We start from the raw sequence: 24,847 nt of genomic DNA, 5'->3' as shown, positions 1-24,847 counted from the left end.
GGGTCGGCCGGGGCAGTCAGGTTTGTGGATTTTGGGCAGGAGGTAGAAACGGGCAGTGCGGGGTTGTGGGACTATGAGGTTGGAGGTGGTGGATGGGAGATCCCCCGAGGTGATGAGGTTATGGACGGTCTGGGAGATAATGGTTTGTTTGTAGTACCTATCACATTTCCGACGCCCCTCCCCCAAGTCCCTCCTCCCTACCTTTTATCTTAGCCTGCTGGACACACTTTCCTCATTCCTGAAGAAGGGCTTATGCCCAAAACGTCGATTCTCCTGTTCCCTGGATGCTGCCTGACCTGCTGCGCTTTTCCAGCAAAACATTTTCAGCAGTCATGTGATTCTGACCTTGTCCACCCCAGTCCAACACCAGAACCTCCACATCATGTCTATGATGATTCGGAGATGCCGGTGTTGGACTTGGGTGTACAAAGTTAAAAATCACACAACACCAGGTTATAGTCCAACAGGTTTAATTGGAAGCTAGTGTGCTTCCAATTAAACCTGTTGGACTATAACCTGGTGTTGTGTGATTTTTAACTATATCTATGATGGATACTCATTTTAAAGAATACATGCTCCCTTTAAGTACATGATGTTTAAGTGGAACTGTTTTCTGTATTGTTCCAATACAGTTTTTTCAGAATGCCCCATCCCCACATTCCAGAACCCTATGTAAGTGCTATGACTGGTATGTTGCTTTTTTTCCAGCAGCAATTTTTCTGCTTTTAAATTTTTATTTAAAAGCCTTTTGTGCCTCTCCCCAGAACAGCTCATCTGTCACATTGCACTTTGAATGGCTTTTGCTTTGCTGCGGCTGCACCTATCGAAATACTCATATCGGCATGAGGCATTGTAAAAGCAATTTTAACTATTTATGAAGATTGCAATATTTCCTGGATTATGAAACAGATGATCTTTTTCACCAAGGCTTTACTTTTTTAATTTTCTACTGGATCTGTGGGGGTCATATTGAATTATTGGTCTCTTGGTCTGTGAGCTGTTAAAAAGAACGTGGGGTGATGGGTGCATGAGGAACAGGTTATCACTACTCACTCCAAAACATCCCTATTGAATTGCTTTTTGCTGTTGCCCAGAAACTCTCCAATCATCTGCCGGCTCAATCCTTTTCGCTGCAGTAGGAAATGGGCAACTCCAATTGCTGTGTCAGGGATGAATCCACGGGCGATCAGGAACTGAATTCCTTTGTCAGGATTTCTGAAAAATAAAAGAAAATGGAAAATGAAATAATTTTGAAGGAAACTAACAGAAGGCAACATACAAGGATTCAAAGATACACTAATGTGATGGCTGATTTTCTGAATGCACACCAGAAACAGGAAATCACACCTCTGCTGGTCAAACATATCAAGAAATCAAAAATGAGCATTTATAACGTGCCTTTAACATAACAAAAGGCATCCCAAGGATCTTCACAGGATTGCTATCAGACAAAGCTTGACATTGAATCACAGAGATATTAAACAGGTGACCAAAAGCTTAGATAAAGAGGTACATATTAAAAAGTGTTTTCATGTCAGAAATAAAGAGAAAGAGATGTGGAAGAGGTTTAGAGAGGGAACTTCAGAACCTGAGCCTCAGCAGCTCACCATGCAGCCACCAGTATCAAAATGGAAATCAGCATGCACAAGAGGTCAGATTTGCAGGTGATCTTGAACAGTTGTAGATTTTGAAAAGGAGAAGAGGTTGCATGGAAGCTATATTTTAAAAATGAGAATTTTAAGATCAAAGCACTGTCAGGCTGGAAACCAAAGTTGCCCACTGTCAGGGGACATGAGTGAATGGAACTTGGTCTGACTTAAGATTTTTCATCCATTGAAATCAACACATGAAAGGTTGTGCACGTCTGATGTGCAATTTCAGCTGCAGTGTGAGCCTAAAATCCTCAGTAGCTCGAGATGGTAGTGGACCAGTTATACTCCTGGACTAGTCGTCCAGAATCCAGGAGTAATGACCCAGAGATCTAAGTTTAAATCCTACCGTAGCAACTTGAGAATTTTATTTCAGTTAATTAAATAATTCTGGAATAAAAAGCTAGATCAAGTAACTAGCAGATTGTCATAAAACTCCAGCTGGATTACTAATACTCCTCTACCATCACTAGCCGGTCTGGTTTACATGTGACTCCCATCCGCTTACTCCTAACTGCCCTTTGAAATTCCCCAAAGGCAAAAGGATGAATAATAAATGCAGATGTTGCAAGTAATGCCTACATCCTGTGAAGGGATGAAGACCTGAACAGATAGAAATGTGTTAAGTTTCAGAAAATAAATAATTATTTTGCTGCATCACCACAACAGCTGATAATAAGGTTGTTGCAATGTACACCAGTAAAAGTATTTAACAGTATACAGCCACTCATGCCTAAAGACCCCCTGCACAATTTTCAACACTGCTTTCAGCAGAGGCCATTTTTAGCTCTTCTCTCTTCGGTCCTGGTCCACAGCTGGAAAGCACTAATGCAAAATGTTACTTTTCCTGCAAAAGTATTGGCGATGCTATAACATTCACTATATTATTTAATTGTTGATTTAATTTACAAAACATAACACCAAACCAAGTCTATACAAATGAGCTAACACAAGAATAAATTCAAAGTTTGTGCGAAGATTTGTAGCTCGGGTGCTCGTTGTTGTGGTTCTGTTCGCCGAGCTGGAAGTTTTTGTTGCAAACGTTTCGTCCCCTGGCTAGGCGACATCATCAGTGCTTGGGAGCCTCCTGCGAAGCGCTTCTTTGATGTTTCCTCCGGTGTTTATAGTGGTCTGTCCCTGCCGCTTCCGGTTGTCAGTTTCAGCTGTCCGCCGTAGTGGTTGATATATTGGGTCCAGGTCGATGTGTTTGTTGATGGAGTTTGTGGACGAAGGACCTGATACCCAACATGAGCAAAACTAATGTAGTGTACAAAATACCATGCAAGGACTGCACAAAACACTATATAGGACAAACAGGAAGACAGCTAACAATCCGCATACATGAACATCAACTAGCCAAGAAACGACACGACCAGCTATCCTTAGTAGCCACACACGCAGACAACAAGCAACATGAATTCGACTGGGACAACACTACTATCATAGGGCAAGCCAGGGAATTCCTAGAGGCATGGCATTCATCCACAAACTCCATCAACAAACACATCGACCTGGACCCAATATACCAACCACTACAGCGGACAGCTGAAACTGACAACTGGAAGCGGCAGGGACAGACCACTATAAACACTGGAGGAAACATCAAAGAAGCGCTTCGCAGGAGGCTCCCAAGCACTGATAATGTCGCCTAGCCAGGGGACGAAACGTTTGCAACAAAAACTTCCAGCTCGGCGAACAGAACCACAACAACAAGAATAAATTAAAATGAAGAAACCATTTGTAACGTTTGTTATTCTGTTATGTGCTGCTAAAGCTTTAACAAGATACAATTCCAAATCCTGGGCCAATAAGGACCCAGGGAGATAGTGAGGAAAGAGATCAATCTGTGGCTGGTACAGTTGAGAACAGAAGCGAGTCAAACAGTCAGGGGAGGCAGGGACAAGGTAGCACTAATAAATTAAACTGCATTTATTTCAATGCAAAGGGCCTAACAGGGAAGGCAGATGAACTCAGGGCATGGTTAGTAACATGGGACTGGGATATCAGCAATTATAGAAAATGGCTCAAGGATGGGCAGGACTGGCAGCTTAATGTTCCAGGATACAAATGCTACAGGAAGGACAGAAAGGGAGGCAAGAGAGGAGGGGGAGTGGCATTTTTTGATAAGGGATAGTATTACAGCTGTGCTGAGGGAGGATATTCCTGGAAATACATCCAGGGAAGTTATTTGGGTGGAACCGAGAAATAAAAAAGAGATGATCACCTTATTGGGATTGTATTATAGACCCCCTAATAGCCAGAGGGAAATTAAGAAACAAACTTGTAAGGAGATCTCAGCTATCTGTAAGAATAATTGGGTGGTTATGGTAGGGGATTTTAACCAATGGGCTGAGAAATGGCAGATGGAGTTTAATTCAGATAAGTGTGAGGTGTTGCATTTTGGGAAAGCAAGTCTTAGGAGAACTTATACACTTAATGCTTGTTATTCTGTTATGTGCTGCTGAACAAAGACCTTGGAGTGCAGGTTCATAGCCCCTTGAAAGTGGAGTTGCAGGTGGATAGGATAGTGAAGAAGGCGTTTGGTATGCTTTCTTGTATTGGTCAGAGTATTGAGTACAGGAGTTGGGAGGTCATGTTGCGGCTCTAAAGGACATTGGTTAGGCCATTGTTGGAATATTGCGTGCAATTCTAGTCTCCTTTCTATTGCAAATATGTTGTGAAACTTCAAAGGGTTCAGAAAAGATTTACAAGGATGTTGCCAGGGTTGGAGGATTTGAGCTGTAGGGCGAGGCTGAACAGGCTGGGGCTGGTTTCCCTGGAGTGTCGGAGGCTGAGGGGTGACCTTATAGAGGTTTACAAAATTATGAGGGACATGGATAGGGTAAATAGACAAAGTCTTTTCCCTAGGGTCGGGGAGTCCAGAACTAGAGGGCATAGTTTTAGGGTGAGAGGGGAAAAGATATATGGGGCAACCTTTTCATACAGAGAGTGGTATGTGTATGCCAGAGAAAGTGGTGGAGGCTGGTACTATTGCAACATTTAAGAGGCATTTTGATGGGTATAAGAATAGGAAGAGTTTGGAGGGATATGGGTGGTGCTGGAAAAGCACAGCAGTTCAGGCAGCATCCAAGGAGCAGGAAAATTGATGTTTCGGGCAAAAGCCCTTCACCAGGAATGATGAAGGACTTTTGCCCAAAACGTCGATTTTCCTGCTCCTTGAATGCTGCCTGAACTGTTGTGCTTTTCCAGCACCACTCTAATCTAGAATCTGGTTTCCAGCATCTGCAGTCCTTGTTTTTACCTTGGAGGGATATGGGCCGGTTGCTGGCAGGTGGGACTAGATTGGGTTGGAATATCTGGTCGGCATGGATGGGTTGGACCGAAGAGTCTGTTTCCATGCTGTACATCTCTATAGCTCTAATAAAACTCTTCTGGAGCACACATTCAATTTATTTTGTTCCAGGTTCTATGCAAGGTCTGCAAAGGGTCGATTGTCTCTGAATTCAGTCAGGGAGGAGTGGAAGCTATCCAGCACAAAGCTGGTCAGAGGAGAATCATACTGCTTCAACCAAAGAGATGCAAAGAGTAAGTAGCCAGAGTAATAAGTACTAACAGCACCACATGAGGCAGAGCAAGTTAATAGCACAAAAGATTAAATAGTCTTACCAGGGCAGTTGAGGATAACAGCAGTAAGTGTACTATACAGTACACTAAATTCTCAGCCATTTGCAGTCAGATGCCCTTAATCCATGTTTAAATAATTAAATAGGTCAGGATTACAGGAATAGGAAATTTAACCATGGCTGATCTGTATCTTAACTGCATTTATTCATCTTGGTTTTGTATTTCTAGAATAATAGAGATGTACAGCACAGAAACAGACCTTTTGGTCCAACTCGTCCATACCGACCAGATATCCTAAATTAATCTAGTCCCATTTGTCAGCATTTGGATAACCCTTCCTATTCATGTACCCACCCAAATGCCTTTTAAATGCTGTAATTACACCAGCCTCCACCACCTCCTCTGGCAACTCGTTCCACACACACAATACACTCTGTGTACAAACGTTCACTTTTGGGCCCTTTAAAATCATTCCCTTCTCACCTTAAACTTATGCCCTCTAGTTTTGGACTCCCCTATCCTGGGAAAAATATCTTGTTTACTCATCCTATCCATATCCCTAATGATTTTATAAAACTCTTTAAGGTCACCTCTCAGTCTCCGATGCTCCAGGGAAAAACAGCCTCAGCCTATTCAGCCTCTCCCTATAAACTCAAACCTGCCAACCCTTGCACCATCCTTGTAAATCTTTTCTGAATCTTTTCAAATTTAGCAACATCTTTCCTATAGCAGGGAGACAAAAATTGAATGCAGTATTCCAAAATGGCCTAACTAATGTCTGATAGAGTCGCAACATGACCTCCCAACTCCTATACTCAATGCACTGACCAATAAAGACAAGCATACCAAACACCTTCATCACTATCATGTCACCTGTGACTCCACTTTCAAGGAAATATGAACTTGCACTCCAAGGTCACTTTGTTCAGCAAAACTCCCCAGGACCTTACCATAAAGTGCATAAGGCTTGCCCTGATTTGCCATTCCAAAATGTGAGGTGCAGCACCTCACATTTATCTAAATTAAACTCCATCTGCCACTCCTTGCCTATTTGGTCAAGATCCTGATGTACTCTAAGGTACATCAGGATCTTTGCTGTCCACTACATCACTAATTTAGGTGTCATCTGATAACTTCCTAACCATACCTCCTATATTCATGTCCAAATCATTTACATAAATGACAAAAAGCAATGGACCCAGCACTGATCCTTGTGGGCACACCACTGGTCACAGGCCTCCAGCCCAAAAAGCAACCCTCTCCCACCACCCTGTCTCCTACCTTTGAGCGGGTTTTGTATCCAAATGGCTAGTTCCCTCTCTATTCCATGTGATCTAACCTTGCTAATCAGTCTACAATGCAGAACCCTGTCAAATGTCTTGTATTGAAGTATAAAGAGACAATGTCCACAGCTCTTCCTTCATCACTTCTTCAAAAAACTCAATCAAGTTAGTGAGATATAATTTCCCACATTCAAAGCCATGCTGACTATCCCTAATCAGTCCTTGCCTTTCCAAATACATGTACATCCTGTGCCTCAGAATCCATTCCAACAACTTAACCACCATTGATAAAAGGGTCACCATTCTATAGTTCCCTGGCTTTTCCTTACTGCCTTCCTTAAATAAAGACACAACATGTCTTCTGGCACCTCACCTGTGGCTATCTATGATACAATGAACTGACATAACCTATTAGGTTTGAACGGACAGAATTCTGGATTCTTACCATTCAACATGAAGAAGGGCTTCCTGAGACTATCCTCCTGACAGCCTTGTTATAACTTTACCGAAATAAATACTTTTTCTCCATCCATTCTATCAAATCCTTTAATCGTCTTCAATCATCCTCTCATCCTTTATTCTCAAGATAAGACTGAATTATAGACAATGTCCTCATTATTTGTCCATTTTAGTCATGGAATGTTCCCAGACAATTTCTGCTACATCCCTCCGATGTTAATATGTCCAGCCTGAGGTGCATTGTCCAGAATGGATCCAGGAACTCTATATTAGATATAAGTGCAGCAAACACAGGAAGTGTAACATCTGCCCATTTTCTTCCTGAGCAAAGCTCAGTGCAAGCTGTAAGAACAGCATTTCACTTTCCCCTGGGGATACTGCAGCCTTTGGGATTCAATAGTGTGTTCAATAATTTTAGGGACCTCTCTGTCACCATAAGAATGGCATATTAAGGTATCTATTTGCTGATTGGTTAAATCCCTGAGTCTGTTACTGGCAAAGCTGTGGTACCTATTCAGGAAACAGTTGGAAACATGGGGCTTCAGTCAAATTCTGCTGTCCATTATTGGGTAGGTTCTGCGAAGCAGCTAGAAGGCATCATAGATCTGCCTTTTAACTGGAAGACTACACTTTAGTCTATCTTTCAACAGTAGCTAGGAAATCAGCTTGTCTATATTTGACAGGTCCAGCACATCAGTTGCTGTACTATACATCTGCTTCCTAGACTGTTTCATGATATATTTGTATGCAAAATATATTTGTGTTCTCATGGGGAGTACAGAAATGTAAAACAAAATTAAATTACCCTGTTACTTTGAATTAAACAATTAAATATGAATTCTCATGAGAGTATTATGAGAATTTTGCAGCATTAAATTTAACCTCTATTTTTGAAATTAAAAATAAGTATTAAAAGGTACAAGTTGAATTTTATACAGAATTCAATGAGTAACCATTACTAAACAGGTACTCCACACAATAAGTTAATTTTTCCTGCTAGCTAAATTGGATAGTTGCTGAAAATGAGGGTGGGAATCTTTTACATCCATTTAATGCAATGTGAGTAGCATGCCAACTTTGTATGCTGTTCATTTGAAAGATTTTTGCAGCCACTGCTAACCATGCTGTTAACTCACTGCACACATCAGCAGGGAACCTAATGTCATTAGGAACATGCATTACTACTTAAAGCTAGGCTGCACCTCTTAAAGGGGAGATAATTTGTAAATGGTGCAGGACCTGGGAGTCATTCTGCAGCTGAATCTGATCTAGAAAAGATTGAATAATAGCCAGCCAAAAAGATGAACTCACATGAATGGTCAAGGTCAGTAAATGAAGTTTCAAATGCCATTATCCTATCAAATACATTATTAGACTCAGACACAGCTCAAAGCAAACCATCACTTACCTTTTACAGCACTTTCCAAATCCGCAAGCTCCACCACCTAAAAGAAAAACGACACAAGGGAACACCACCACCTGCAAGTCTCCCACATTATCTTGAATTGGAACTATATTGCCCTTTCTACAGTGTCAGAAAGGCAGAAACCTGGAACTTCCTTCTAATGTGGGTGACAGCTGTGCCAAATGGAATGCGGTGACCCATGACAGCAGCTCAGCACCACTTCCTCAGGGGAAATTAAGGATGAATGTGATTTGTCTTATCATCGATGCCCAGGTCCCATGGACAGAAGAATACTTAGTATTCAGAAGATTCATTCACCCTAACAACACTCAGCATTACTGCACCTGCACATTCACACTTCGCAGCTTTCACATACTGCCATCCATTCAACTGTAAGTCTCATTGGCCAAACAGATTGCATGAACCTCACACTAGGTGGCAGTTCACATCTTTATTCTAACTTTTGTGGAGGAGATGAATGATGGTCCTAATGAGAAAGGCCTTTGTTTAGACTGTGATCATTGCTGGGGCTGAATCTATTGAAGATGATGGTATCCTTATATATACACACAAATACATTCATATGTATAATATATTCACACCTATCCCTCATCCCATGATCTCTTTTGGCAGAGAAACTGTGGATAGTACAAGCATGCATCATTTATTTACCTTTCTTTCTTTATCATAGTCCTACCCTTTTCCATGTTCTTCTTAGATAGGATTACGAGATAACCTGCATTCAACTTCTGAAACAGCAGGAACCTGCCACAATTCATCAGTCTTCCAAATCCAATAATCCATGCAGAACTACCACCCAATAAACACTAGTGCAGTGAGCACATAATAGCGTGTTATCGGCCTTCACTGACAGGCATCTTGATGCCAACTCTCTGACCTTCTGGAAATAGGTCATAAGGTTATCCTGTTTGCTTGCAATATTGGTAAACTTAAGGAAAGTATATAATAGATAAGTGCTCAAAGCATGATTAATGCAAAGAATTAACAAAATTGGCCAAATCTGTACACTGTTCAATGTTATGGACTTACAACATCCAGGATGTGGATTAAAACTGTGTCAGGTTAACCTCATTAATGCAAACCTTTCAGCCTGCAGACCTTTTGAGATTGGACAAAAGTTGAAATTATGCTTCAATCATTTATTCAGTAACGCACTTGAACCTTTAAAGATCCTCCTAGATATTACAGCTACAGTTGTGAAAAGAGGCTCTTTCATGGTTTTTCATGTGCTGTTGTCCTCCAGGTGAGGTTGCACTGACCGTTTGGATGCTAGAAATCTGAAACAAAACAGAAATTGCTGGCGAAGCTCAGCAGGTCCGGCAGTATCTGTGGATAGAAAGCAGAGTCAACGTTTTGGTCCAGTGACTCTTCATCAGAACATTGATTCTGCTTTCTATCCACAGATGCTGCCAGACCTGCTAGGTTTTTCCAGCAATTTCTTTACTTGAAATGGGATTTGAATATATGGTTGAAAGTGTCAGAATAGGAAAGGTCGGAGTTGGTGGCTCAAAGAAACCCTCATGATTCCTACAGTCCACTAGTTTCTTTCACATATGTGCCCAGCCAGCTAAGTGAAGATGCCAAAATGGCTACCAGTAACTATTTTGGATTTGTCCATGCGGTGCTGCGTAGTACAGGCATTGGAGGTGATTCCCTCAAAATCCAGGAGAAGCAACATGTGGCATTGTTTTCAAACTTTGGAGAAAGAAAAGTTAAAACAACATCACTTTTAAAAGGGAGAGGGACAGACAAAGGCAGCACATGGTCAGGTCAATGCAGGAGAGAGAGCGAGAGCAAGAGCGAGAGAAACCCACACTGTAAACTGACACAGCAGTGAACCTGCACATTTACTGCCTTTGCTGTGAATTCATGTATCACTGGACATCGGAGTGCATCTAGGAAAATTAACAAACACTAAAATTCACAACTAATCTTGGAGGAACCTGTTTAGGAGAGGTCACAGCAGAAAAACAGATAAGTAAATCGTTTTAAGTGTGGCCTTGCTGTAAGTCTGCAGTAGTGACTAGAGTTTTTTTTTCTTTATTATATGTTTATTTGAGATATGTCTCGATTAAACTTAAAAATTTAAGCCATAAGTATTAAGTTAGCCTGGAGTAGTGTTTTGTAGAGGAACAAGATGGTGCTATTTTCTGGGTCTGGAGTTTGGAAGAAGCAATAATGCCCTTAGTAGAGTGATATGTTTTTTCTTGTCAGATGTAAGAATTTACGAACCAGTTTACATGTTATTGAGGATTATATCTGCAATAAATGCCATTGGTTGTGAATCCTATCAGATCGAATGGATTGGTTAGAGAGACAGTTAGAGGCAATTAGGAATTTGCAAGAGCAAGGGGGTGTGATGGATGACAGTTATAGGAAGGGAGAAAAGTTGCAGATCGGGTCACAGAGATGGGTTAACTCCAGGAAAGGTAGGAGAGTTGGCAGTTATTGCAGGAGTCTTCTGTGGCTATTCCCATCTCAAACTAGTATGCTGTTTTGGAAAATGTAGGGAGTGATGGATTCTCAGGGGAATGTGGCATGACAGCCAAGTTTCTGGTATTGAGACTGGCTCTAATGCAATGAGGGGTATGTTGGATTCCAAGAAATTGATTGTGATAGGGGATTCTCCAGTCCAAGACACAGACAGACGTTTTTGTGGCCAGCAGTGAAAAATCAGAACAGTGTGTTGGCTCCCTGGTGCCAGGATCAAGGATGTCTCAGAGAGGGTGCAGAATGTTCTCAAGGGCGAGAGGGCCCAGCAGGAGATCATTGTACACAGTGGAACCAATGACATAGGAAGGGAAAAGGATGAGATTCTGAAGGGCGATTGTAGAGATTTAGGTAGGAATTTAAAAAGGAGAATCCTTGAGAATAGTAATATCTGGATTACTCCTGGTGTTACAAGCTAGTGAGAGCAGGAATAGGAGGTAGAGCAGATGAATGCATGGTTGAGGAGCTGATGTATGGGAGAAGGACTGACATTTTTGGATATTGGAATCTCTTCTGGGTTAGAAGAGACCTGTACAAGAAGGATGATTTGCACCGGAATTGGAAGGGGACTAATATACTGGCAGGGAGATTTGCTAGAGCTGCTCAGGGGAATTTAAACAAGTAAGTGGGGGGAGGCGAGAAATGCAGGGAGATAATGAGGAAAGAGATCAATCTCAGACTGGTACAGTTGGGGAAGGGAGCGAGTCAAACAATCAGGGCAGGCAGGGACAAAGCAGAGAACAAGGTACGACTGATACATTGAAGCAAATGCAGTTTAATTTAAGAGTCCTAACAGGGAATGCAGATGAACTCAAGGCATGGTTAGGAACATGGGACTGAGATATCATAGCAATTACAGAAATGTGGCTCAGGGATGGGTAGGATTGGCAGCTTAAATGTTCCAGGATACAAATGCTACAGGAAAAATAGAAAACGAGGCAAGAGAGGAGCGGGAGTGGTGTGTTTGAAAAGAGATAGCTTTACAGCTGTACTGAGGATGGATATTCCCGGAAATACATCCAGGGAAGTTATTTGGGTGGATATGAGAGATAAGAAAGGGATCGTCACATTATTAGGATTGTATTATAGACCCCCTAATAGTCAGCGGGAAATTGAGAAACAAATTAGTAAGGAGATTTCAGTTATCTATAAGAATAATAGGGTGGTTATGGTAGGAGATTTTAATTTTTCAAGCACAGACTGGGACTGCCATAGTGTTAAGGATTTAGATGGAGAGGAATTTGTTAAGTGTGTACAAGAAACTTATCTGATTCAGTATGTGGATGCACCAACTAGAGAAGGTGCAAAACCTGACCTAATCTTGGGAAATGAGACAGGGCAGATGACTGATGTGTCAGTGGGGGAGCACTTTGGGACCAGCGACCATAATTCTATTAATTTTAAAACAGTGATGGAAACGGATAGACCAAATCTAAAATTTGAAGTTCTAAATTGGAGGAAGACTAATTTTAATGGTATTAGGCAAGGATTTTCAAAAGCAGATTGAGGGCAGATGTTCACAGGTAAAGTGGCGGCTGGAAAATGGGAAGCCTTCGGGAATGAGATAACCCGAGTCCAGAGACAGTATATTCCTGTCAGGGTGAAGGGAAAGGATGGTAGGTGTAGGAAATGCTGAATGACTAGAGAAATTGAGGTTCTGGTTAAGAAAAAGAACGAAGCATATGTCATGTATAGACAGGATATATCGAGTGAATCCTTAGAAGGGGATAAAGGCAGTAGGAGTATACTTAAGAGGGAAATCAGGAGGGCAAAAAGGGGACATGAGATAGCTTTGGCAAATAGGGTTAAGAAGAATCCAAAGGGGTTTTTACAAATACATTAAGAACAAAAGGGTAACTAGAGAGAGAATAGAGCCCCTCAAAGATCAGCAATGCAGCTTTGTGTAGAGCCACAGGAGATGGAGGAGATACTGAACAAGTATTTTGCTTCAGCGTTTACTGTGAAAAAAGACATGGAAGATATAGAATGTAGGGAAATAGATGGTGACATCTTGAAAAATGTCCATATCACAGAGGAGGAAGTGCTAGGTGTCTTGAAACGCATAAAAGTGGATAAGTCCCCAGGACTTGATCAGGTGTACCCTAGAACTCCGTGGGAAGATAGGGAAGTGATTGCTGGGCCCCTTGCTGAGTTATTTGTATTATCAATAGTCACAGCTGAGGTGCCAGAAGACTAACGTGGTGCCATTGTTTAAGAAATGTGGTAAGGAAGGAGCCAGGGAACTATAGACCAGTGAGCCTGACCTCGGTGGAGGGCAAGTTGTTGGAGGGAATCCTGAGGGACAGGATATACATGCGTTTGGAAAGGCAAGGTCTGATTAGGGATAGTCAACATGGATTTGTACATAGGAAATTATATCTCACAAACTTGATTGAGTTTTTTGAAGAAGTAATAAAGAGGATTGATGAGGGCAGAGCAGTAGATGTGATCTATATGGACTTCAGTAAGGTTTGACAAGGTTCCCCATGGGAGACTGATTAGCAAGGTTAGATCTCATGGAATACAGGGAGAACTAGCCATTTGGATACAGAACTGGCTCGAAAGTTGGAGACAGAGGGTGGTGGTGGAGGGTTGTTTTTCAGACTGGAGGCCTGTGACCAGTGGAGTGCCACTAGGATCGGTGCTGGGCCCACTACTTTTCGTCATTTATATAAATGATTTGGATATGAGCATAAGAGGTATAGTTAGTACATTTGTAGATGACACCAAAATTGGAGTTGTAGTGGACAGTGAAGAAGGTTACCTCAGATTGCAACAGGATCTTGATCAGATGGGCCAATGGGCTGAGGAGTGGCAGATGGAGTTTAATGGAGATAAATGCGAGGTGCCACATTTTGGGAAAGTAAATCTTAGCAGGACTTATACACTTAATGGTAAGATCTGAGGGAGTGTTGCTGAACAAAGAGACCTTGGAGTACAGGTTCATAGCTCCTTGAAAGTGAAATCGCAGATAGATAGAATAGTGAAAAGGCATTTGGTATGCTTTCTTTTATTGGTCAGAGTATTGAGTACAGGAGTTGGGAGGTCATGTTGCAGCTGTACAGCTGATTAGGCCACTGTTGGAATATTGCGTGCAATTCTGGTCTCTTTCCAATCCGAAGGATGTTGTGAAACTTGAAAGGGTTCAGAAAAGACTTACAAGGATGTTGCCAGGGTTGGAGGATTTGAGGTATAGGGAGAGGTTGAATAGGCTGGGGCTGTTTTCCTTAGAGCAGGGGAGGCTTGTGGTGGTGTTGGGGGAGGGTGGGGCTGACTGAGGTCTACAAACGTATGAGGGACAGAGATAAGAAGAAACTTTTTCCTCTTAGTAGAGGGATTAATAACCAGAGAGCATAGATTTAAGCTAACGGAATGAAGGTTTCAAGGAGATTTTAGGAAGAACGTTTTACCCAGTGTTTGTGGCTGATCAGAATTCATTGCCTGAAAGATAGAGATGAGAACCATCACAACATTTAAGAAGGTTTTGGATGAACACTTGAGATGACATAGCATTCAAGGCTATGGGCAAGGGCTTTTGAGATACATTGTTATTGTCTCTACCTCTTGACAAAAGGTCTGCATTCAAGTCCCACCTGCTCCAAAGGTATGTCACAATATATTTTAAGAGGTTAACTAAAATATCTCAAAGGTTATTTTCTGGAAAATGGAACTAGAGTAGAATGGTGCTTCATGACTAGCACAGGCATGTGGGGCCCCTGTGCTGTAAACTGTATGTAAACATGGCCAAGTTCCGAAACAACTGAGCAGTTACTTACACCACTGATATACCCAGCTCTGTTGCAGATTATTTTTCAAAGATGCACAGCTGTATGTCAGAGAAAGCTGTTAAATATATTCATTGAAATCAGCAGAATTCAATTGACCTTTAAGACACTATTTTACAGCCTGGACTGTGGTGTTCTCCTATCACATCAGCAAATTCAACTATATATATGTTCATTTCTAATCAATTGTACATGTGAGGGTCAATTCATTTAGATAGAAACTCCTAGGCTGTTTTGTTAGTATCGATTGTTAAAAACTGGTATTGGTGTCCCTTGTACAGCACTGCTGACAAAAAATAGAGAGCTAGTCTTCACCTCAGAGAGCTGCTGCTGTATCCTAGGCTGTCTGAATGAGAAGTAGTTGTTTTCTACCTCCAGCATCAAGTTGCCACACAACTTGATGGCTTGCCCTCAATTACATAGAGTTGACTTGAGTCACATTGAGTCACTCTGACCCTTTATCCCAATTCAAATACCTGTGAATTTCAGTGACTAGCTCTCCCTTTGTTCTGTTATTTCTCTTCACAATGATATGTTTCCCTTCCTGTTGGAAGATCCTCTACACCACAGACCTACCGTCCCAACTCATGGAATTTTCCAATCTGCAAGTTTCCCATTAACTTCCTCTAATCTCATGAAACTAAGTGCAGCCATTATAGCATGTCACTGAAACATTTGAGCTCTCTGCAACACATACTTTTTATAAAAGCTTTACATTCTTTCCTCTTGTAAAAAGAAAAAAAATTGGATCGTAATACGGTTTTGTTTCTGCACAGTAAGCAATAATTAAATGCAGCATTTAATTGAAAAATGTGGCATAAAGCATTATCCTTCAGTTAAATGGCATGCCCTTAATTATAACCCCCACGCAATTATTACTGCTTAAATGTTTTGCTCAATTAAAGTGGCCTTAAAGCAGAATGTCTCTCTTCAAATTGACTTCAGAAGCTGAAGCTGTCATCATAGTTTTCATGTTCAAATTTCTAAACAGTCCAATACCCTGCTGCAGAACAAGTAGCAATTCCAACAAGTCACTCTCACACCTGAGTCTGGTCAATGTTATTATGCTCTGTGGCTGGGTCAGGGTTTCTACAGTTGTAATCAGGTGATGTTTTGAGGTGCCACTTGTACAGCACTGGTCTGATCAGCAATGTCCAGTTTATTGAGGATTGTTCACATGTTCCAGAGGATTGAAGCCTGGTTGTCAGCACGTTGAGTCAGAGACATTGGCTGGGAATTTCCCACCTTCACATTAATTTAGAAAGCTGCAGCATTTCCAGGAGGGAAACACATGTCCTTCTGAGGAAGTTAAGCTCACTGGATCTTCTGGCAATCAAGGAGTAGATTGGATGAAGGTAGGCCCCTGGAGTAGAAAACCACACCCACTGGAGGCCGGGAGCTCTGGCACTCAGCAATGCCGTGGCACAGAGTGTGGCTATTGCCAGGAAAGCAACATCTAGATGAATGATCACTGACAGGAAAAGTATGTGTTATTTGGAGCATTTTGGGGTCATGGGAACAGAGGACAGGGGGCTCAGAAGCCTGGAGAAGGGGGTAACTCTCAGGGACTCTCATAACTCTCATATCATTGCTCAATTTGGAGCATTACATGTTAGTAAGCCTTCAAATATTTGAAAGGGTTAACTTTTATGGTCAACAGAAAAAGCAAAGAAAAACAAAATGAAATAATCTGTAGTTGCTTCTGGGGACAAAGAGGCTGATTTGCCTTTTGAGCAACAACAAATGTACAGTGAATGAATAATGACCTCACTCAGCTCACATCTATTAGAACTGTGTGTCAATTAAGTCCTGTTTGGTTTGTTGCACCGGCACTGCAGCTGTCTATCATATAGAAAGTGATGTTCCTCTTGCTCAATGGCCTCACCTTCTTCCTCAGAAGATTGCTGCTGCTGCTGCTCTCTCAGTTCTTCAGCATCCATCACATTCTCTCTTTGCCTGCTCCGTTTGTGGGAAGAGTAGCACATACAGATTATGCAAAACATTTTGTCTGGACTGGACTGCAAACCTCCTCCAAACTGATGCAAATATCAGATCCACTTCTCCAGCAGACATCTCTTCTGCTCCATTCCAGCCTTGATGGAAAATGGGCTGCATTATATCTACTATTGGCCTTGGTCAGTGATTGTGGGATGGAGTTGTCAGTCACGGATGCAGAGGTTAACTCTTGTGCCCCAGATACTATCCTTGCAGATTATCTGGCTCTAACCCAATGCAATACTGTATCCCACCCCTGTTGAGTTGCCTCCTTCACAATTATTGTTCTCTCTATATTCCTGCATGCTGTTTCACCACAAATAACTTCCCCAGCATCCCTGTCACTGTGATGGTCCCTGACAACTCACTTTCACTTTCAGTGATCAGATACTCCAGGACTGATGGTTATAACTTCTGACAGAAATGGAAAGACAGCCCCAACTGTTGGTGGCCATACCCCTGACTAATCTCTGTGTAGCTCTCAAACTGACATATGACTAATCTCCAGACTGGGTGAACTGGACCGGCAGAATGACCATGGCCTACACCTTGAACTGCAGAGATACAGAAACCCTGACCACTCCAAGCAACTGACTGGCTGTAATCAAGCTGTTAGACTGAGATCAGACACTGCCCTTGATTGACTGTGCCATTAGTCTCTGATTATAGACAGTTCTTCTTGACTTAACTGAACCTAACTCCTCTTAAGTTTAGACATGACCATGTAAGCTGGTAAAACATGCTGCTAGTATGACATTAACATAGCACACTGCCATATAGCAACATGACCACCACCACCATCCCACCCCCACCACCGCCCCGACTGCTTAGTGCTGGCAACAATGACCATCTGATTGAGTTTGCGTCCTCATGAAACTATAAGCCAAGATAGGGTGTCATAGGCCTAGCCATTTTCAGCTGATTCAATAATGACCTTTCCTCCATTATAAGGTTAGAATTGGGAATGAGCATTGACAGTTCACTGTGCTCAGTAACATTTGCAACTCCTCAGATACCGAAGCAATCCAAGTCCAAAGTATTGGACAGTATTCCCAGTATTCCAGTTTGGGGTGACAAAAGCAAGTGACATTCACACCACACAAGTGACACACAACATAGAATTTAACAATTGTTCCAGTCAGTCCATGGCATTACTGTCACTGAGTCCCTGACTGTCAACATCCTGTGGGTTACCATTACCAGAAACTGAACTGGAGTAGCCATATAAATACTATGATATCAAGAGCAGGTCAGAGGCTAAGTACCCTGCAGTGATTAACTCATCTCCTGACTCCCCAAAGTCTACCTACCATCTACAAGTTACAAATCGGGAGTGTGTTGGAATACCCACCACTTACCTGAAAGAGTGAAGCTGCAATAACACCAAAGAAGCTTGATACCATCCAGGACAAAGCAGCTCCTTTATTGGCACCCCACACTGAAACATTCAGTTCCTCTACCACCGATGCTCAGTAGCAGCAGTGTATACCTGTGTACTGTAGAAATTTACTAACGTTCTTTAGAAATACCTTCCAAATCCACAACTGCTATCATCTAGAAGGACAAGGGCAGCAGATACATGGGAATACTACCACCTACATTTTCCCCTCCAAGCAACTCACCATTCTGACTTGGAAATATATTGCAATGCCTTCAGTTTTGCTGGGTCAAAATTCTGAAATTCCCTTCCTAATAACATTATAGGTCTAGCTATACCAATGGTTAGGAATGGTTCAAGAAGGCAACTCACCATCACCTTCAAGGGCAACTAGGGATGGGCATTAAATGCTGACCCAGCCAACATCCCATGGATGAATAAAACAAAACTGTGAGTCTTTAAGTTCTGACTTAGCTAGCAAAACACAAAAAAAAAGCAAGGCAAAGTAAATATAGGGGAATTCAAGTAGGGACAAAGTGAGTGTGCTAAGACAGCAGGCAAGCACCCCGAGGTTTACCCAGCTCTGGTGTATGAGATGGGTGCCTGACCTTGGGTGCAAAGTGGCCTGGCAGCAGCATTGTAATGTAAGATGTTGGTGCCTTCCAACGTGCAGCATTGATGGGGAGAATTGTATTCCAAGTTAGTCTCCAAGTGCTGTGATAGTGTGTTGAGGTCATGAGTGTCTGACACTGACTTTTGTGGATGGTTGGTGCAGGCATTTGCTATGTATGGAATGTACCTGGAGATGGTGGGGACTGCTGGTCAAGTGGAAATCTGGAGGAGCAAGGGGCAAGCTCTTGGTGAGCTGTTCTGGCTTTCATTCTGGGAGTTGGTGGCATCTACATTTTCTCCACTGCATGTGAAAGTAGCAAACTGCATATAAATCAGGGGTGACATTAGGTACGAGTGAGATAGAAATGCAAATAGGCCTCTTGCCATTCACTAGTGAGATTCTCATCTTGTCATTCAAATCTTGGATTGAAAATAATTTTCTCTTTCTCGATATTAAGAATCTAATTTTTTTTCCAATTTCATCATATGTTCCCAACTGACCCACTATTGCCCATATTTCCTGAAGGCTGGGAAAGTTTAGGCGAAGGTGTTTATTTGTAAGTGTTACTTTCTCCCCAAGCATTCCTCCAGGTTTCACCATAGTTCAATATGTTCAAGGGCGTTGATGTTGCCATATGGTGAGTTGGAGGTCTCAAGACCATATAAATCTCTAATCTGTCAAAAATAGCCAAACATTTCTGTAATTGGAGATTGTAACCAAACCCAGATAAACCCATCAACTCCTCATTTCACCTTAAAATTTTAAGGCACACAAGTCACCCATATGGACCTCAAATCATCACAGCAAACTCACTGACAAACATTTCTTAGCTAGGAGAAAGTGAGGACTGCAGATGCTGGAGATCAGAGTCAAAAAGTCTGGTGCTGGAAAAGTACAACAGGTCAGGCAGCATCTGAGGAGCAGGAAGTTGACATTTTGAGCATTAACTCTTCATTTTGATGAAGAGCTTATGCTCGAAATGTCAACTGTTCTGCTCTTCAGATGCTGCCTGACCTGCTATTCTTTTCCAGTGTCATACGTTTTGATATATTTCTTTGCAATCAAAATAATTTCTGAAATTTAGGAGTTAATCAAAAGGAAATTCAAGAAATATAATGAAAATATGAGAACCCAGGGCATCTTCTCAAGGGCAGCTAGGGATGGGCAATAAATACTGGCCCAGTCAGCGATGTCCACACTTCACAAGTGAATTTAAAAAAGGAAAAATGGGCACATTTTTCACTTTAAAGGTTTGGCACTAATTTTAGTTATAGACAAACTACTACGTTTATAACCTACTGATCACATCTGAGTTGCTTCTTTTTCAAAATATTAGCATTTGTTCCAGTGTCACAGCCCTTCAACTGAGAACAAAATATTGTTGAAACTCATTTTGATCTGTCAATGATCAACAAAAAAAATTCAATTGTCAGAAATCCTTCAAACTCATTCCACGGAATAACATGCTAATTAGTCCATTTACTGCTGGATAGATGACAAAAAATACATTATTAAACAGGCCATTAAGAAGGGTGCACTGACAAATCACAGTAGGAGCTAAAAAAAATTATAGAGATCTATTACTGGAAACTCAATAATGGCCAAGTACTGTAAATTAGTTAATCACTTTACCCTCTTTCTAAGGCAATTTGGGATTGTTGGACAAGAAGTCTTAAGAGAAAAGTAACCAAGAAGAAGTCATGATGTTATTTAAGAGACAGATGCTTAGGAGATATCCAAAAGTGACAAAATACATATTCAAACTCACTCTAGAAAGTAGCTAGAGTAGATAATCAACCACAATTAATCTTAGCGAGGGAGAGACAAAGAGTTGTAATCTGACATAAAAACAATCTAGAGGGGCTGTATGCAATGTACCCTAGGCCCTTTTTCATGTGAAGCACAAGCAGGTTCATTTACCTACATTATTAATGTGTAGGTCATGCAGATCACTTCACAGGTTAGACTGCTAACATTGGGCATTTAAATTCCACCAAAGCTTAGATTAATTGTTATTGTGGAATATTAAAGATCATATGAAACATATAACAAGTAAAAGGCCAAGTAAACTGCAGCATTACACAAGTAATCTATAGTAGATGGAAAGCAATCAGCCTGGAGCTCAGCGACCAATGGTGTTCTGTAGGGATCGGTTGTGGGACCTTTGCTCTTTGTGATTTTTATGATTGACTTGGATGAGGTAGTGGAAGGGTGAGTTAGTAAGTTTGCCAATGCCACAAAGGTTGGTGGAGTAGTGGATAGTGTGGAAGGCTGTTGTTGGTTGCAACAGGACATTGACAGGATGCAGGGCTTGGCTGAGAAGTGGCAGATGGAGTTCAACCTGGAAAAGTCTGAAGTCATTCACTTTGGAAGGTCGAATTTGAATGCAGAATACAGGGTAAAAGACAGGAATCTTGGCAGTGTGGAGGAACAGAGGGATCTTGGGGTCCATGTCTATAGATCCCACAAAGTTGCTACCCAGGTTGACAGGGTTAAGAAGGCTCATGGTGTGTTGGCTTTCATTAGCAGGAGGACTTAGTTTAAGAGCTGTGAGGTTATGCTGGAGCTCTATAGAGTCCTGGTTAGACCACACGTGGAATATTGCATCCAGTTCTGGTTGCCTCATTACAGGAAAAAAGTGGAAGCTTTGGAGAGATTGCAGAGGTTTACCAGGATGCTGCCAGGATTGGAAGGCATGTCTTATGAAGAAAGGTTAAGGAAAAGTACGTAAGTTAGCTCATTGAGCTTGAAGATTTGGTTTTCAGATGTTTCGTCAACATACTAGGTAACATCATCAGTGAGAATCTCCGGTGAAGCGCTGGTGGTATGTTCCACTGTTCATATATATATAGATCTTGGTTTCTTAAGATGGGTGGTCATTTCCAGTTTTTTTTTTCTCAAGGGAAGGTAGATAGCATCTAAATTAATGTGTTTATTGATAGAGTTCTGGTTAGAATGCCATGCCTCTAAGAATTCTCATGCATGCCTTTGTTTCACCTGTCCTAGGATGTGTATGTTATCCCAGTCGAAGTGGTGTCCTTCTTTGTCTGTATATATAGAAACTAGTGATAGTGGGTCATGTCTATCGGTGGCCAGTTGGTGTTCATGCAACCTGGTGGCAAGTTTCCTGCTAGTCTGTCCAATGTAGTGTTTTTTACAGTTCTTACATGGTATCTTATAAACGATGTTAGTATTTAGTAGATTCTTTAGGTTCATTAGTTGCAGTTTAATGTATTGGTAGATTTGTGGGCTACCATGATGCCAAGGGGTTTGAGTAGTCTGGAAGTCATTTCTGGTATGTCTTTGATGTAAGATAATGTGGCTATAGTTTTTGGTTGCATTGTGTCTGCTTGTTTGGCTTTGTTTCCAAGGAAAAGTTCCAAATCCAGTTCAACTTACTTTTGACAAAATAAAATCATTCGTGCCATTCAGTCAACATGCATTCAAATCCAGTTCCCAGAGTTTGAACTTATAACCCGCATCAAAGATTGGTTCTAGATGGAAAGCCTAATGACAATATTGACCACAAGGTATAAGTAATGTGAAGGTATCTATTACAGCAGAACATATAGAAAATACTCCCTGTGTAAGGTAAAGTACAATGTATTACTAAGCGTAACTGTAAGCACAACATAATTTCAAAGAAGAGTCATATTTGGCTCAAAATATTAACTTTATTTCTTTCTCCACAGATGTTGCCAGAGCTGCTGTGTTTCTCCGGCACTTTCTGTTTGCATATCTAATTGAGGGGATCAGGTGGCTTCTGTAAAGGATAATGGATCCATAAATTAATTCAAGATTTGGCTTTAACTGAGAGATACAGGTGGTTTATTATAGACAACATTCATACTGGTCATCTTTCTTTCCTTATTATACCTGACTGCTGTTGCACTGACTATTATATCTGCTGAAAGAGGAGTATAAAGAAGAAATTCCATTTTGGTTGATATGTATGATGAGGCAATAAATGAGTTACGTGGCCAATTTGTGTGAATGAAATTGTAAATACATTCAATGAGAATGTGATTATGAATTTCATGAGAATAGCCCATTAGTGTTATTTTTCTTCAATGGAAGTTCAAATTGCATTACGAGATTGAGTAAAACATTTTGATCAGCTACAAAGCAAAAAAACAACATGAAAGACGATACCCAAATTTTCTTGAGCAGACCAAATAAAATTGATATGTAGAGAAGTTTGTTTCTCTGATATTTTCATTTTTAGAAAAGGAAGAAAAGGAAAATAATCAGACATTGTGGCTTTACAGACAAAACTATATTTACAAGCACGTTTATCAAAATAAGCCATCAACATCATAGCTGCTTAATAATGATGGTTTTGTATATTCACCAAGTAATGCTTTGTCAAACTGATTGCATTAGACAGGTCTATTTGTTGCTTATTTCTCGTATTAACTTGCTTTCTATTTGAGCGGTACTGCTGTGCCAAGACTCTGCATATGTTATTAACACAATGCACTTGCTTGCCAAATGAATCTTTTCATTTGCACTGTACTCTGGCAACCATTTGCATGTTGAGCAGGTGGAAAGGGAGTTTTAATAGGTGAACTGAAACAAGGTCCAAATAGATGGTGACGTCTATTTGCAAAGAATAACGAAGGCTTAGTATGATGCAAGATAAAACCAAGTTGGGGCTAGTTTCCAAGTATGTGCCAACAGATGGGACTCTCAGTTACCCCAGAATCATCAGCGCAATTCTCAATTATTTCCCCTGCTGACTTCAATGAATGGAACATGGTGCAAAATACAATTATAATTTTCTAACTTGCAATTCTGTTTTAAATTATTATGATTTTCCTTACAATCAAGTTACCACAGACCTTCTGTGTGGCCCACATTCAAGAAGGATAGAATCTGATAAAGTCCAGTAGATGCTATCTTCAATCGGGACATAATGCTGATATTCCACATTTAATATCCACTTCAGAATCTACAATCAATATTTGATGCTGAAGTCAATTTTATTTTCCTTTTACAACCACTTAATTAAGCTGAGCACTAGTTTACGTTAACTCTTTCAAAGTCATATATATATCCTGCTGGGAGTACTTAGCATTTTGAAATGGTGACATGTCTTGTGGTACAACATGGGAACCTCTGTGATTATAACTGACACCATAAGATTGGCCAAAACTGGTCATTTAAAAAGAACCTTTTCTGGCTTATTGTGTTCAACGTTCTAGTGGAAAAGTGTGAGGATATTTGACTATTAGGCATACAGGTCGTTTTGCTATAACGCGCGTTTTGTTAATGCGAATTCACCATAACATGTTCAATGAATTGGGGACCCTGTTTCTAAAGCGTGTATTGGTTATGATGTGATTTCGGCCTCATTAGCTTAAATGGTGCTGCTATTACACAATTTTCTTATAACATGGGATTGCACAAGAAAGGAATTACTGCGTTATTGCAGAATGGTCTGTAGTTTACTTGCAATAAGAATGCCACAAATGCATCAGAGAGATATATCTAGAGGTTCATATTAGGAGTTCTTTTGTGGAATACTTACTTGAAGCAGAGATGTGGTCTACCAGATTTTGTATAATGCTTTGATATTAGAAGGGGAATTCATGATATACTTATTGGTGTCTTTCAAACCTTATTAGCATGGTATCACAATACAGAATACTAAAACAAAGTATCCTTACATTTGTTAAGAGCTGTAAATCATAAACAGTAAAAAGAAGCAACTGAGAAGATCAAATAGAACTATGTCTTAAACATTTTCAATTAAAGGGGGGGGGGTTCAAAGGTCTATCATTCCATGTAAAATATTCATCTTGGGAACTATCAGAAAATTATGCTAAATTAAAAGAGGGAAAGGAAAATAAAGCAGTTTTCTGGCAGTAAACTGAAAACAGTAAATCTAACCGAAAATGTTTGAATTTATATAAGTGTCCAATGGGTCAGAACACAAAGCCTATTAAAAGGAGTACAAAGATAACAATTCATTTAATGTTTTGCAACTGCACCAAAAAATAGAAAATGAATAAGTTTGAAAGAAGGAAGGAAAAAATAGAAATAGATCAGGGGACTAAATCATTAGGCTGAAAATGCAGTGTGAATATTCACTATAAAACATGTCATTTGACCCCCACTAGTATATAAGATCAATGGGAGCTAAGCCAATCTCAGGCACCTGCCATAGGAGGAAATAGGAGGA

General features: G+C 40.8%; 1 protein-coding gene across 1 annotated transcript in view; it reads right to left on the bottom strand.

Annotated features, from left to right (window-relative positions):
• Window positions 1-24,847, bottom strand: part of LOC122559430 (IQ motif and SEC7 domain-containing protein 3-like) — a 386,113-nt gene that overhangs the window by 106,741 nt on the left and 254,525 nt on the right. Inside the window, exon 5 of the mRNA XM_043708878.1 lies at window positions 1,054-1,215. Coding sequence (XP_043564813.1) covers window positions 1,054-1,215 — 162 coding nt within the window. The remainder of the gene's footprint in view (window positions 1-1,053; window positions 1,216-24,847) is intronic.

This window comes from Chiloscyllium plagiosum, chromosome 19 (genome assembly GCF_004010195.1).
Source record: "Chiloscyllium plagiosum isolate BGI_BamShark_2017 chromosome 19, ASM401019v2, whole genome shotgun sequence".
Taxonomy (NCBI): domain Eukaryota; kingdom Metazoa; phylum Chordata; class Chondrichthyes; order Orectolobiformes; family Hemiscylliidae; genus Chiloscyllium; species Chiloscyllium plagiosum.
Note: the sequence above shows the minus strand (reverse complement) of the source record. Positions and strands in the feature narration are given on the sequence as shown.